The sequence below is a fragment of the Choloepus didactylus genome, chromosome 14 (assembly GCF_015220235.1).
Source record: "Choloepus didactylus isolate mChoDid1 chromosome 14, mChoDid1.pri, whole genome shotgun sequence".
In the NCBI taxonomy this organism is placed as follows: domain Eukaryota; kingdom Metazoa; phylum Chordata; class Mammalia; order Pilosa; family Megalonychidae; genus Choloepus; species Choloepus didactylus.
Genome location: NC_051320.1, coordinates 76,732,737 through 76,749,025, shown reverse-complemented (window position 1 = coordinate 76,749,025; position 16,289 = coordinate 76,732,737). Strand labels below are relative to the sequence as shown.

Here is a 16,289-nt window from a genome sequence, read left to right as displayed (position 1 = left end):
TTTCAAAATAAGTATGCTTTGTGAAAGAAGCCAGGAAAAAGGAATACATACCATATGATTCCATTTATTAAAATTTTAGAAAAATGCAAATTCATCTATAGTTGCAGAAAGTGGATTAGTGGTTTTCTGGGGATCGTGGAAGGAGATATGAGGGGAGGGGTTATCAAGGGTCAGGGTCCCCTGGCAACTTTTTTTTTTTTAATTCATTTTTATTGAGATATATTCACATGCCATACAGTCATCCATGGTGTACAATCAGCTGTTCACAGTACCATCTTATAGTTGTGCATTCATCACCCCAATCTATTTTTGAACATTTTCCTTACACCAGAAAGAATCAGAAGCAGAATAAAAAATAAAAATAAAAAAAGAACACCCAAAGCACCCCCCCCATCCCACCCTATTTTTCATTTAGTTTTTGTCCCCATTTTTCTACTCATCCATCCGTACACTGGATAAAGGGAGTGCGAACAACAGGGTTTTCACAATCACACTGTCACCCCTTGTAAGCTACATTGTTATACAATCGTCTTCAAGAGTCAAGGCTACTGGGTTGGAGTTTGGTAGTTTCAGGTATTTACTTCTAGCTATTCCAATATATTAAAGCCTAAAAAGTGTTATCTATGTAGTGCGTAAGAATGTCCACCAGAGTGACTTCTCAACTCCATTTGGAATCTCTCAGCCACTGAAGCTTTACTTTGTTTCATTTCACATCCCCTTTTTGGTCAAGATGTTCTCAATCCTGTGATGCCGGGTCCAGATTTATCCCCAGGAGTCATATCCTGTGTTGCCCTGGCAACTTTTGGGGGTGGTGGAGATATGTTCATTATTTTGTTTGTGATGATGGTTTCGCCAACGCATACGTATGTCTAAACTTACTGTACACTTAAAATACGTGGTTTATTGTTCATCAATTATAACTCAATACAACTGTTAAAAAAAAAAAAGTAAAGCATCACATATAGAAATAGCTTCTTCCCAATAAACTGAATTATTTGCTATTCCTTGAACACCATATGCCTTTGTAGCCCTCTCTCCCTGGTCATGGAGCCCCTGCAGACTGAAAGTTCCTCACTCCATCCTCTACCTGTCAAAATCCTCCTGTTACTTAAGCCCCTACCTGAACTGCCTTTATCTTCCTGAAGTCTTTCCTGATCCTGCATTCCTGCATGCCCCTGCTTCTTTGGAGACCCTGTGTCTCTTCAGTGGCACACCTGTTCTGCCACATGCTATGATCATTTTGGTATCATCCACCCCACTATGCTGTAAATGGCTTGGGCTGAATCCAACTTACCTTTGTACCCTCCTCTCTCCATGCCTAGCAGAGCCCTTTTACCCATGAATGGGTATTTTTTGAAATCAGTATTTGGAGGGCACAAATTCTCAAAGCTACCATGAATTTAGAAATGAAGTGGTCATGGTAGGTACTCTCCTCACTCTGCTAGAGGATAACCTTTAATATCTAGGGTGTCCTCCCCCTTGCGTTTCTACTGCTGCCACCGGGATTAGAGCAGAAAGTGGACAGCCTAGCGGTCTCCTGGCTGCCAGTCTCCCTCCTCTGGAGTCCGTTTCCCCTGCATGTTCTCGCCAGCATACATGCTTGATCATGTCACTCTGCTTAAATACTGCCAGTGGGTCCCCTTCAGGCTCTCTCCCCTGTTTGTGCCTCCACTTCATGGCCCTTCTTTTCCCCACATGTCGTCTCGGCTGTTAAAGAACTACTTACCTCGTCCAGAACATGCAAAGCTCTTTTATGCTTCTTTGTGTTTTGCTTGGGCTATCTGTTGGCCTCTGGGTCTCCTTTTTGGGTTTGGCCAAGTTCTCCTCCTTCAAAACTGAGTTCTAGTGTCTTCACTCTCCCAGGCATTGTGCTTGCCCTAAGTCAGTCCACTCCTATTTGCAGATGAGGCAGCTGAAATGCAAAGAGGTGGAGTTATTTGCTCAAGGCTTCTACATGACCCAGGGCACCCTGGCTCCATTAACTGCAGTCACTCTGTCATGTGGCCTTTCATGGGGACAGTCATTGGTTCTTTGTCCCCCCCGCCCCCAACCCCCATGGCCATGTTGTCCCAGACTTGGTATCCCTAGCACCTAGCAGATTGCCTGGCAGAGAGCAGGTGTTCAGTGGATATTTTTGAATGAATGATCCAAACGTGATTAAGTTACCTGTTCTTGGCTGGCCCACAAATCTGGCTTCTTTATTTTTTTTTCTAATTGGAGAGTAGATTTGTGTCTTGGTGAAAAGTAGCCCATGCTAATGGATAAACAGCCCTGACACAGATTGCCCAAGAGTGCAATGTGGGATGTAATGTTTAGTCAATTGACTGACGCATCTGGAGGGAACAAATGTTTGGAGGGAACAAATGTTTGGAACGCAGTGAAGCCAAGGCAGGTGGTGACTGCCCCAGGGGCTGTCGCAGCCTTGTACCTCTCCACCGGCTGTCCTCCTCTCCCCCCATGCATTTCCACATCAGAAGTAGAAGGCTTGGAGTTAACTTCCTTCGTTTGTAACAATTTCCCTGTTCTACTACTTTAACCTGTATTTTCTTTTTTAATTTTTTTTTTTAAAAAGGCAAAACTAATGAAGTGAAAACAAAATAAACAAAAATCAACCCCATGGCTTTTCTGCTTCACAGAGAGACTGACTTTCTTCCCAAGTTGTCTGGCACGTTGGCATTTACCACAAGAATGAGGAAGATTGAATTTCATGTAGTGTGACCTTTTAAAACTTGAGATGAACATTTGCATTATTCTGATTTTCACCCTCTCTTACAACCTGTACAGAATTTCATGACAATTTAAAACTTGTCTCGATAGTTCAGATATAGATTAAAAAAAAATATATATATATAGCAATTTTATGGGCAGCTGATTTATTTATTTGTGCTTGTTTAAATCCTTCAGGTAATGAAAATGATTATTGCTATCTACAAAAGAGGTGAAAGTGTCTTTGAGCAAGGGCTTCCACAGAGAAAATAATTACGAAGCTGTCATTTCCATAAATATCTTGACAGTGAAATATCTACAAAGTACTACAACAAGTGTTTCAAATACAGAAAAAAACTACTAGCCCCAAATTCAGGATCAGACCTCTTGAAAATGGTAAAGAAAGTTAAATTTGCCTCCAGCCCATTTAAATCCGCCTGGGTGTTTCTCTATTCTTTCCCCACTCTCTGAAATTTGAAAGCCAGTAATCTTGGTTGTCAAGAAATCTGGATTCTGGGCTCAAAAATGCTACTACCCGTAGTGTGACCTTGGGTAGATCACTTCCTCTTTCTGGATGTTTGATTTTTCTCCTGTAAAATGAGTGGCTGGATTAAATGACTTCTAAAATCCTTCTAGATTGTTAATTTTGTCTTTGAGCACTCATTCGGTCATACATCTAACTAGGATAATTTTGGTTTCTGCTTTTCCTCCATATCTAGTTCTCCCGTGCTACCTAAAATTGCCTGTGGTTTTTTCTACTCTCTGAACCCAAATTCGCTGCCTTCTCCAGTCCTTTCATACGGTAGACCTTCAAATCCTTTCTGGCCCATCCCGCCTGAGCCTCCTCTTTGCCATTCTTTTGCCGTTCCCTCTTCTCTACTGGATAACAGCCAATGATAATCCTTGCTGAAGGGTTCATGGACACAAACTAATGGCTTACTGTGCTGCCTTTCACAGGGAAAGCATCTTTTATTCATATAAGGGCTCTCGAGGTTCAATGTTTTCACCCTTATCCTCTTCCCTTTTCTTCTCCCTCCACACAAAGATAGACCTAGTAGAAATTAAAACTGAGCGGACAAATGATATTTTGGCGACGGCTATATATTATTATTTGGAGGCTACATGAGCAGCTGCCAACCTCACATGGTAAATTATTGCTTAAGAAATTTGTTGAGAATTTAATAAAAGATTCTCTGCCCCTAAAATAGATACAAAATTATTTTCGCTTGTCTGAGATTGCACGACTGTAATCTCTGTTTACAGGTACTTTATCTGTGTTGAGTCTTCCTCCCCAGAAGCCAAGGGCAGTGGTGGTAGGTACCCGGCACTCAAGAAACACTTGAAAAATTAATGACTGAAATCTTTCTCACAATGGTGAATGGGCTAGACAGATAAAAATCGTATTGTTTTACATGAAACTCAGACATATGTGATTTACATGGCATCCACTGCTATTGTCACCTCTCAGATATCAGTACTTTGAATTAATAAGCCTTGGAGAGAGATTGTCAGAAGACTAAAGGCCATGACTGTATCCGAGGGCAGGGAAGTCAGGAGAAGTAGAGGTGACCTATTTCTGGAGAGCTACGTGTCAAAATGCTTTCTAGAAATGTCAAATGGGCAGCATGGGTGCACCATCCCCACTCCCATGCCATGGCACACATCAATAGGTAATTACGGGGGTTTTTCCAGCTGAGTCTAGATGAGACCTCAGGATCCTTTTCAAGATGTATCAGGCAGCCACTACCATTTGATCTGTCAGTTTAGCAAATAAAACTTATTTCCCCTCCTAGATACCAAGAAAACTTGGTAATTTACAGCCAGGCTGACTCTTCTGAAAGGGAGATACCATAAAACCCATTAAACTTTGAGACTGATTGGACACAAGGAGAAGAGGACAGGGAGACATCAGGGAGGACTGGCTCACCAACCTGGATTATTGGGAGGATATTGTTGCAATAAAACAAGCAGACCATTGGGGAGTAGCTGGTTTATGGATATACCACCAGTTTGAGGTTATAACAAGACATCCAGATGAAGATGGAGATATTTAACCAAATTCATGTTTTTCCCCAAGTCTGGGATCATTTTCAGCTTTCATTGTTAGTGAATGGCACTGTTATTCATTTAGTTGTCTAAGCCGGAAACCAAGGCACCATTCTTGACACTTCGTCTCCCATCCGTTCACGGCCAATCCATCATGAAGTCCTGTCCATTTTATCTGCTGTACATTTTTCTAATCCATATACTTTACACCATCCACCACTAGATACTGCATGGAATGTGCACAAAAAAATTATTCACTGATTCTATGATACCCCAATTTAACTTAGCATCTTATATTTTTATTTGCTAAATCTCTCAACTCTAGCTCAAAATCATCTAGTTCAGAAGAAGTGAAAAGTAAGTCTTCAGACTCCAAATGCTATGCCCTGGACTCAGAAGAGGTGGACTGTTTATTTCATCAGTTAAGGTACTAACATCCTAGGAACAAAGGTATATTTATTTGAGCCACATAACACCTTATATATTTAGATCATTTACTTGCATTTTTAATCAGTTGAGCAAGGTAAAAACCACAGAATACTTTGGGAGGTCCAGATGGAATGTGTAGGGAAAAACAAAATGTGTTCACTAGTTTTGACACTAGCTGACTCCTCTTCTCAAACTTTGATAATGATATCACTCCCGTAGGAAAGTTCAAAGTGCTGAAATTCTTCACATATTTTGTAAATGTATGTGTGCTTCAGAAAAACTGAGACCCAGCCAACATGAGAGAGATTGTCAGGTTCCCTCAGAGCTTAAGCAGAATAGTATATCATGCATAACCTGTTTTTGAAATAGGATTTTGTGAAACACGGCAGAATACCTTTTTGGCTGCTCTTTCCCTAACTGGTCACATTTAACGCGCCTGAGATGCTCTCATCAGCTGCCACCAGGGCAACTAGATTCCCAAATCTGCATTCTTAGCTGGGGATTTTAGTTTCAGGCAATAGAATCCTCTCTGGCTAAATTAATGAAAGGATATTAGGGTGCTCACAGGTTTTCTGAAGGGTTCAGAGAACTGGTCTAAGAAGCTCAATGCCCATCCACATGGTGAGAGCTGCCCTCAGGAAAATGCCACTGCCAACCACACTCAACAAACTTCCCGCAGCTCATGGTGATGCCTCAGCTTGCACCGGTAACACTTGGGACTGGCCGAGCTCTGCCACTGCTGCCACTAGAACTGGATGTGCCCCCCGCCATGTTTGCCAAAAGATGGATTCCATGTTCATCTACTTCCACTCACTGCCTCCTTCAGAATTGCAGTTTTGCTTGGGTAGCAGGAAGGCTGGGAATGTGAGATCTGGCTTCTCCCTTGAGGAAACTTGACTCATAATATGGACATATTTCCAAATACACAGGAAGGGTGTTCAAAAGCTATTGAACAAGGACCCACATGAAACGCATTCCCTGCTCTTTTAAGCAACAAACCATTCTATACAAACACCTTACTATGTGGTGCATAATGATTAAGAACGTGGACTTTGGAGCCAGAAGGACCTTTGTTCCAGTTCCAGCTTTGCCTCTTACCAACTGGAAGAGACTGGACAAGGTGCCATCTTCTCATCTGTGAAGTGACACACTAATGCCATTCACCTCCTAAGACGGTTGTGAGGACAAAATGAGAAAGGTGAACAAGTTTAGCAGTGAGTTTTGTGTCTCCACGGGACAGGCACTCATCCTCCTTATGAAGGTCGTCAGTACTGATCTTTTTGTCTCTTCTTTTAAAGTCTTTTAGTTGCAGCCAATTTTAGGATTTTAAAAAGGCTGTCATTTATTCTTTAGTGTTATCTTTTCCACATGAAAATATTTCTTCCTAGTGAACTGTTTCACCTATGACATTTTTGCAAAAGATATGTATAAACACTAAAAAAACAAAACATGGACTTTATATTTTAGAGCAGTTTTAGGTTTACAGAAAACTTTCACAGGAAGTACAGTATTGCCCACCCCCATTCTTTATTTTTTTTAAAACTTTATTTTCTGATTACAAACATAATAAGTGTTCATTGCAGAACAGTTGGAAAATATAGAAAACCAAAAAGGTGGAAATAAAAGTGCCTCAAAATTCTGCTAACTAGAGATAGTCCCTGTTAATGATACTCTGTTTGGAAGTATTTTTGTAGCAGTCATGGAAATCACTGGCACCTTTCTGTGCTCTCTCTAGCTTCACACTGGAAGGGAAAGGTCACTTGAAACTTTTGTTGCCAGGTCGCAAGTTTTGTTTTATTTATTAATCTTGTGTCAGGTGGCTTCAAGTTTTGTGTGTCAGCCTCGTGTTTCTAAACGGGGGAAGCAGAGAATGCTGGGAAAGATCATTTGGCTCGCTGGAGGCCTTTGAGAGCACAAGAGGGGAAGAAAATTACTCTTTTATTGTAAGCTTTGCCAAATGATCTCTGAGAAGCTGTGATATCATTCGTATGCGGTGCCAAGCTGGATCGAAACTGCTCATCTTGGCAGACATCTGGAGTGAGTGTCTGAATTCCTCAGGGTTGGTATGGGCCTTTATCAGAAATAGTTCATAGGCAGTATTTACATAACTGTGGTGGAGTGTGAGCATAAACACAGCTGCAGCATTGCCCTAAATATTTCTGTTCAGCAGGGAATTAAAAGAGAACTTTATCGCTGAATTACAGATAAACACAATTCATCAAGCAGTGGTCAGTTCAACCAGGGAACAAAATAGGAGTTATAAAAGACTGGCCTGCCGAAAATAGCTCCAAGCAGCCATCCTGACTTTATTGCTCCTTGACTCCCTCCCTCCCTCCTCTTCCCCAGTTCCAGAAATGTAGGGCTTGTCAGCTGGCAAGGAGGTTGGCTAGATTTTCTTTACCCCAAGGAGGGAGAAGAGGGCACTCTCTTTTACTGCCCCTAGGCCCACTGTGGAACACCGTGCTTTGGGTTGCTTTGTATTTGTCACCTCATTTCAGAAAGGTTCCCTTTTTCTTTCTGGGATAGAGAATTTAATTTAGCTGGAGTAAGTTTTTTGCCAAGGAAAAGACTTTTTAACTCCAAAATGTGTTGAAATGGCAGCATGTGTGCCACTGTGTCAAGTGATCTGCATCTTACGTTAAGTTACCTTAAGCAGCTATGTATTTTAAACGTTAGTTCAGTCAGTCCACTTTTGGCTTCATTCGAGAACATGGTTACCCATTGTCTTAGTTTCCTAGGGATGCCCATAACAAAGTACCACCAACTGGGGGGCTTAAAGTAACAGAAGTTCTTTCTCACAGTTCTGGAGGCTAGAGGTCCGAAATCAAGATGTCAGCAGGGTTGATTTCCTCCAGAAGGCTCTGAGCCTCCTGGTGTTGGCTGGCAATCCTTGGCATTCCTTGGCTTGCAGACACATCACTTCAGTCTCTGCCTCCATCTTCATGTCACCTTCTTCTCTGTGACTCTGTGTGTCTTTTTCTGCATCTTATAAGGACACCCTCATAGGGCCCATCCTAATCCAGTATGATCCCCTCTCGATCCTTGCCTTAGTTACATCTGCCAAGATCCTATTTCCAAATAAGGTCACATTCTGAGGTTCTGGGTAGATGTGAATTTTCAGGGAATACTATTCAGTCCCCTACACCTACTGAGCTTCTTGGGGATAGCGATCATGTATTCCACTGACCTCCATGGCACCTGGCATCATGCTAGACACCATGTACCTGTTCCAGAATACTTGCCCATTGGCTGTCACAGCACAGGAGATCTTTGTGTGCATGAGTGAAGAGATAACCGAGTGTTTCTAACTCCATTTTGTAACCAAAGAGATTAACCACAGTTTTTGGTTTCAGTATGTATGCTGTGTCTCTTTACTAATAGCGAGCTAGCTTGTTCATATGTACGCATATGTACAGCATACATGATGAGAAAACATATCTCCTTAACAATCAGTCCAGCAGGATCCTGGGCCTAGATCTTGGCCCAAATTGGATCACATATACAATCCTCCAACTCTCAGGTCTCCAAACCACTTGTACTGAGAATGGGGATAAAGCCTGTTCCAAGAAATGGGGAATGGAAACTGGTCAGACAGAACAACAGACATCCACTAAGGAGGCATAGTCCGTAAAAGATAGAGACTAGACTTGAACCAAGGTCGTTTTAACCAGCATGCCAACCCTGCTGCTCTTCTGCCTCCTCCTTCTCCTCTTCCTTCTTCAAACACATTGAATAAATAATTCATGTTCATAAAACAAAATTCAAAAGCTGCAAATAGCTATTCAATGAAAAGTTCCCCTTCTTATCTTATCTTCCTGTCATTCAGTTTCCCTACAATAGAACTCATCTGTATACCTGTCCAGGGATCCTCTCTACATTTACCAGCCTTTACATAGATCTTTTTAACATACATGATGTGTTGCTGTATTCTCACTGTTCTGCGCTGGCATTTTTCTCTTCCATCATATCACACAGTTTTCGCTTCCTTCCTGACTTTAATCACTTCAGCCACCTAGGCTTAAGTGGCATTTTCACACACCACTTAGTTATTTTTTCAGTTTTGAGTTTGTTTTTTCTTTTCCTCCTGTCCCTTCTGTTCCCTCCCCTCTTCCTACTTCATTTCCTCATCTTTATCTCTGGCCATACATTTATAAATTGACTGAGTACTTCTTAGAGGTGCAACTTCCTTTTGAAAAGAATTTGTTAACACTAAATAACTGATACTACAAACTGGTTCTTTTGGGGTATGTTATCAGCAAAAAAACTGCAGAAGGATGGGAACTTTTCTTAGCTCTTTTCACCCCGATAGTCCTTGGTTATCTCAGGCAGTTGAGAAACCAAAGGGACTTCCACAAATGGTGTCAACTCATATCAACTTGCCCTCCTGAACTCCTGATGGCTCCTTCAGGTGGAACAAAGAAGCAGATGGAGCTAATGGTTGACATTTTATCAGGTTTGCCCCAAATCTACCAATATCTTGCAAAAGACTCATGCTTCTCTCCCTGAAGTTATTTTTCCATCCCACAGTTGTTAGAGACATCCAAGAACAACCATTTGCTTTTTCCTGAGGCCTGTATTTTCCTTCCAGCCCAAGTATTCTGAAAATGGGTTGTACCAGAGCCCACCTGGGAATGCCAGAGAATTGCAAACATTCTCCCTTCTCATTGGACCACCGCCACTTGACTGTGCACTCATTTGGCAGGACTAGTCATTATAAACTAGAAACACAGATCGAGATGGGTTAGGCACTGTGACATCTCACAATATATTATCTCATTTAATATCCCCAATACTCTTGAGAGGCAAGTGTCATTGTGCCATATTACAGGTAAGGAAATTGAGGTTTAAGGAGGTTAAATAACTTTCCCGATGCCTCATGGCCAACAAGTTTTAAAGCCAACCTGAACCCAAAGTCCACATGCTTAATAGCTACCTTCTGGCTTATGTGCTTTAAATTGGTGAGAACATGGGCTGCTGAAATAACTACTGCATAAACAGCGCAGGAATCAAATTTCTTTATCTCTCTTTCTCTTCATGCTTCCAAAGGTGCTTTGCACTGGATCACATTGCTGTAAAATGAGAGTTAAGTGACAGATTAAGCCAAAGCGTATGTATTTGAAATCTATGCTAGGTAACAGTTATCAAGTCAGCACTTAGCACCTTGTCCAAGATCTTGAGTTTGTCTCTCAGAGGTTTTCAGGACTTTAGCACCACCAAGCACTTGTTTACTTTAGATAGTAGAGCTCATTGATATTAAGAGAGGAGGTTCATCTCCTTCTTTGTGTTTTCCACTTTGGGTTTTTTAGAGGGGAGAGGGGGGAATGTACATCACTCTCATTTATTTATCCCACAAATAATTGACAGTTCTCTGTGCCAGACCCTGTGTCGGGCCAGCCAGCGATCCCTAACCCACCATCATTTTGGGTGGTTTCATGCTGCCCCCATTTCCTGTCAATGAGAAGCTTCTAGGTAACTGTTGGTTGGCAGCTTTCTCATCTCTCCTGTTACCATTTGACCCCTCTCTTGAGCCCACTATCTCATTTTGTAATCTAAAGCTGCAGCTTTTGCAGAGTCCTCTCTCTCTTCACGCAAATCTATGAGCTCCCCACAAGCTGCTGTTTCACAGTCCCCAAAACTCTTTCTCTGTAGTTGGAAACAGCTTCTTTCCAAGACCTTGTCTCATCCAAAGCCTCAATTTTTTGATACTCCTCCTTTCAAGGGGTGGACGCTAACTCTCCTCTTGAGCGTGGGTTGGACTTAGTGACTCAGCTTCTAACAAAAAGAATACACCAGAAGTGACAGTGGATGACTTTGGAGAGTAGGTCTCCTGCGAGGTCTCTGGGGGAAACCAGCAGGAGGACAGTCAGGCAACCTTTCAAGAGGCCCCTGTGACAAGGTCCCCTGCTGACCCATCAGAGGGCGCCATCTTGGAAGTGGATCCTTCAGGTGACTGCAGTCTCCGCCCACATGCTGACTACAAACTCTCCAAGAGACCCTGAGCCAGAGCCACCCAGTTAAGCCACTCCCCAATTTCTGAATCACAGAAACTGGGATAATAAATGTTAGATATTGTTTGAAGCCACTACATTTTGAGGGAATTTGTTACACAGCGGTAGATAACTAACACACTCTAAGAGCCCTCTGTCTTACTGCCCTGCTGGTGACAACCACCAAGAGGCACAGTTTTTTAGGGAGCTTGTGCTTGGGTATGGGTTCAGAGAGGCCTGCCATGTTTCTCAATCCATATAATTTGTGGAATATTTAAAACATACCAGGCCTCAAACCCTGGAGATTCTAATTCAATATGTCTGGGATGAGATCCAAGCATCTGTATTTAATTAAATGATTTTAAAAAAAATTCAAGGATCTGAAACATATTTTTGGTTGACAGCCTCAGCTACTTTTTTGATTGTAAAAAGCCACAGGTTTCTCTTGTCTGTGGCTTCGGGATTTTTTTCTGTGAGGACAGCTCAGTGCACCTCTCAGCATGACCACTTTGGGCGTTGGAAATTCAGGCAAACACTCAAGCTCAGTGCTTTTTCTTGTGAACTTAAAGAGCATCCTTTCTCACACTAACTCAGAATTCTTAACTCAGTTTATCTGGGGTAGGAGCCAAGAATTTGCATCTCTAATTAGTTCCCAGGTGCTGCTGCTGCTGCCAGGGCCACACTTTGAGAACCGCTGCTTATAAAGCAGAGGATCTGTTATTTAAACCTTGCCTCAGAAGTAGTCCAAGACCCCCCTAACATCCCAGGCAATAAAAACCAATAAACACAAACTCACCTATTTTGCTTAAGCAAAAGTGATCTATGATGATAGAAACCCGAATAGTGGTTATTTTGGAAGACAGTAACTGGAAAAGGTATACAAGTGGTGTATCTGCAATGCCTGTGATTTTCTATTTCTTGATCTCAGTGGTGGTTACATTTTGAAAATGCATTGAGCCATACACCCAAACTTTGTATACTTTTCTGTTTGTATGTTATACTTAAATAAATTTACTAAAAATTAATAATAATTATAAATGCTGTGAAAACCCAAGAGAGATGGCCTGCCACTACACTAACCTATACCTCTGTTCACAAGTCTGCTTTCCCCTGGGGGTATGCTGGCAACCCCACAAAGAAAATAAAGCAAATATTCTCTTTTTTCTTTCTTTTCTGCAAGCTTTAATTTTTTTTTTTTTTTTTTTTTTTTGTGGTGATACCTGTGGAGTGGCTGCTTCCCAAGTTGTCATTTCTTTAAAAACAAATCCAGATCTTCAGAGGAAAATATTGTACATGAAATATTTGCATGTTTAAAATTCTTAGTGTAATAGATATTGGTAAGATAATTTGAAAAGCAAGTTGAGCTCTTGTGAGTACTTTTCAAGAATCCTAGTTTGTGTTCTGGTATTCAGCTTTACTGAAGAGTGAGAATTTGGGGAGGGAAGGAAAACTCACCCTCGATTCACTGCCCATTTCTTTGAAAAGAGCGTGAGATTTTTTTTTTTCTCCTGGATGAGGACACCTGTCCTAAGAATGCCCTGTTCATGACATCAAACCTCTAGTGGCTTAGTGAGGAGCCTTGTTTTGCACATTGCTTAGACAATGCTAATCATTGCTAACTCAGTCCTTTTCTACAATTCAAGCTTGTGGATTAAAAGTTTATTCACTCTGAAAGATTGGTTTCAAGTGTTATTGAGGGCAGATTGCCTTGGGACTGCTAACTTTCAGGTGATCTGCAAAATTGTAGTTTTGAAACTCAGGGGCTCTTAAGTCGGAGACTCCTGGGCCTGTTGATGATGGTTGTCTGAGTCAGAGAGCTGCAGGAGACAGTGGGTGTTCTACAACTGTTGGACACCAGGCTGAAGGAGAGACATTGTAATGCAGTATTTAAATTCATGGGCTTTTGAACCTAATTAACCTGAGTTTTGAACCCCAGCATCACCACCTGTGTGGCTACTTCCTGTTAATCTACAATATTTCAACATAAAAAAGTTAAAAACAAAAAAAAGTATCTGTCTAGAAGTTCCTCCCTTTACCACAATTACAGAATGCAGGACTCCACTCTGTGTTTCCAGTGATCCAATTTGAGTTCTGGAATAAGCTTTGGTGTTTGATTTTAAATATACCACCCGTGGTGCATCCCTCTTCCCAATAGCACCCCTACCCAGCCCAATTCACTCCTTAACTGTGTGAGTCCAAGGATTAAAAGGCAATTAAATGTGCCACAGGGAGACTTCCTAAAGAAGGAAAAGTTTCGTCTTCTTTGATTTCTGAAATATTCTCAGTTGATTAATGCTGAACAGTAGAATTAGCCATGTGGCTAGATAGTTCAGCCTACTTCCTGCCAGCAGGAGCACTGATGGGAGTTTATTATTTAAATCCTCTTTGTGAACTGAGAGGTAAGCAAAGTACTGTTAGCTCATAATTTGGAGGTCTTGATATGATACCACTAATAAGCCAATCAGCCAAATAATAGGACAACCCAACATCCTTTCAGGTGATTAGGTGGTTGTACTTTTTATTGATATGATCCCTTTTTTCAGTTCACGGAATAACTCTCTGTCTTAAAACATACTCCACAGCTGACCCTTTTCCCCCATCACTAACTCAGCCCCTCCAGCCCCGGCCACCGTCGCCTCTGACCTGGGCTACTTGCTCCACCTGCCTTCTAGCCGGCCTTTCTCTCCTCACTTTCCGCAGCTTTCCATCTTCCAGGTAGTGGGAAGACCAATTAGGTCAGATCCCGGCCACCCCCGCAGTGGTTTCCTCTCACAGTGATTCCACACACTTTACCAGGGCCTTCAAGGCCGCCCTGCCCCGGCCCCTGCCGCCTCCCCAGCTTTGTCCCACACCACTGTCCTCCCCACACACTGTGACGCACACTCGGGTCCTCTCGCTGATCCCCGGGTCTGCCGAGCCTTCTTGTACCTTTAGGGCTTCTCCCTGCCTTGCTGCTTTCCTCATCTTGCTCCAACTGATACTTAAAGATCTTCTCATCACTGAGGGCTTCCTGGCTCTCTCACTCCCTCTCATCCTTCCACCTTCCCCTCAGCCTCTTGCCCGCTTCATATTTCTTCACAGAATTTTACCTCTCAGAAGTTATATCAATAATCTATTTATTCCCTTATTTTCTTTTTCCTCTAAACTGCAAACTCCATGAGTGCAGTGACTTTTTTCTTATATCTTATTCACAGCTATGTCCCTAGACCAATGCATGTGTACATAAGGCACACTCAATAAATATTTATGGATGGACAAAGGAGTGAATGAATGAATGAATGAATGATGGGGCCTTTAAGATAAACCCTGTGAAACTGACAAAGTTGAGACAAAAGAGTCAAGAATTATTTCACCTCTGTGCCCCAGATCTTGATGAAGCATGAGCTGCCAGTCAACCTTCTAACCCTTCTGCCTTCACTTCTCCAGGCAGCTTGAAATCCACTCTCCAGATGCGAAGCACACAGTGATCCTAAGGAGCAAGGACTCGGCCACGGCCCAGGCCTGGTTCAGTGCCATCCATGCCAACGTGAGCGACCTGCTGAGCCGAGTGATTGCCGAGGTCAGGGAGCAGCTGGGGAAAACAGACATTGCTGGGAGCCGAGAGATCAGGCACCTTGGCTGGCTTGCAGAAAAGGTAAGGAAACTGTTTCCCTTTGGAATAGTCATTTATTTCCCCAGGGTACCCCCAGCACTTGTTACAACTGTTGCAGTCAGTTTGCCTCTTTTCATAGGCTGACTCTCATTCACAGTTTATTTGGATTTCTGTTCCATCCCAATAGGCTGCCTGCCTTACCTCTCAGTTCACAAAGAGGATTTAAATAATAAACTCCCATCAGTGCTCCTGCTGGCAGGAAGTAGGCTGAACTATCTAGCCACATGGCTAATTCTACTGTTCAGCATTAATCAACTTTGGTCTCCCACATATAGCCAAATATGTAGCAAATTGCAGGTGCTCACTAACTGTTGAATGAGTGAATGCATGAATGAATGAGGGTATAAGTGAATAAATGGTTTGATTCTCACATCTGCACATGAAAGGCAGGGAAAATAACTCAAACTCACAACAGAACTGTTGCCTTGGGAGGCAAGGCAGTTGAAATTGTTGCTTAAAAAAAGACTTTGTTGTGAGAATGTAAAATAGTTCAGCCACTGTATAGAAAAAAATGTTTGGCATCTTATCAAAAAGTTAAACAGCGAGTTACCATATCACCCAGCATTTCCACTCCTAGGTATATACCCCCAAAGAATTCTAAACTGGTCCTCAAACGAATACATGTGTAGCATGTTCATAGCTCCACTATTCACAATAGCCAAAAGGTGGAAACGGCCGAAGTGCCCATCAACAGCTGGATGGATAAACAAATTGTGGTGTATCCATACAATGGAATATTATTCAGCCATAAAAAGAAGGGAATACATGCTACAGCATGGATGAACTTTGAAAACATCATGCTGAGTGAAAGAAACCCAACACCCAAGGTCACATACTGAATGATTCCATGTATATGAAATAGCCAGAATAGGTGACTCCATAGAAACAGAATGCAGATTGCTGGTTGCCAGGCCTGGGTAGAGGAGGGACTGGGGAGCAACTGCTCAATGGCACAAGGTTTCCTTTTGGGATGATGAAAATGTTTGGGAGCAAGATAGAGGTATAGTCCTACAACATTGTAATGTACTAAATGCCACTCGTTCACTTTTAAATGCTTAATTTTATTTATCTCAATTTTACTTTAAAAAGGGGGATTTTGTGTGGGTTTTGATGACCCGCTCATTAATAATACAGATAATTTAGAGATGATTGAATTGTACATTTATGAATAATAGCTATAATAATAACAGCAAGGATTTCTTGAGCAACCATTGTATCTTTTCATATGTTATCTTTTATTTTACCTATATTCTTAAGCCAGCGAGCCCTGAATGTCATGATTTATGAGCACCTACTGTGTGTGAGGCATCGTGCTCAGCAGGACTGGGGAGGGTGTCTACAGATGAGTGAAGGGTCAGTCTGTGCTCGGAGAGGACAGCTGCTCTGGAACGGACGTTAGGCATATGTAATACTGTCATTCTCATTTCTTTTCCCGATTGACATCATATGTTGAAGGTAGTGGCCATCTC

At 42.1% G+C, this 16,289-nt stretch overlaps 1 protein-coding gene across 3 annotated transcripts in view; it reads left to right on the top strand.

Moving 5' to 3' along the window:
- The window catches only part of SNTB1 (syntrophin beta 1), a 262,771-nt gene that overhangs the window by 155,239 nt on the left and 91,243 nt on the right, over positions 1-16,289 (top strand). For all 3 annotated transcript variants that reach the window (XM_037803525.1, XM_037803524.1, XM_037803523.1), the window contains one exon: positions 14,595-14,802. In XM_037803525.1, the coding sequence (XP_037659453.1) occupies positions 14,595-14,802 (208 nt within the window). The remainder of the gene's footprint in view (positions 1-14,594; positions 14,803-16,289) is intronic.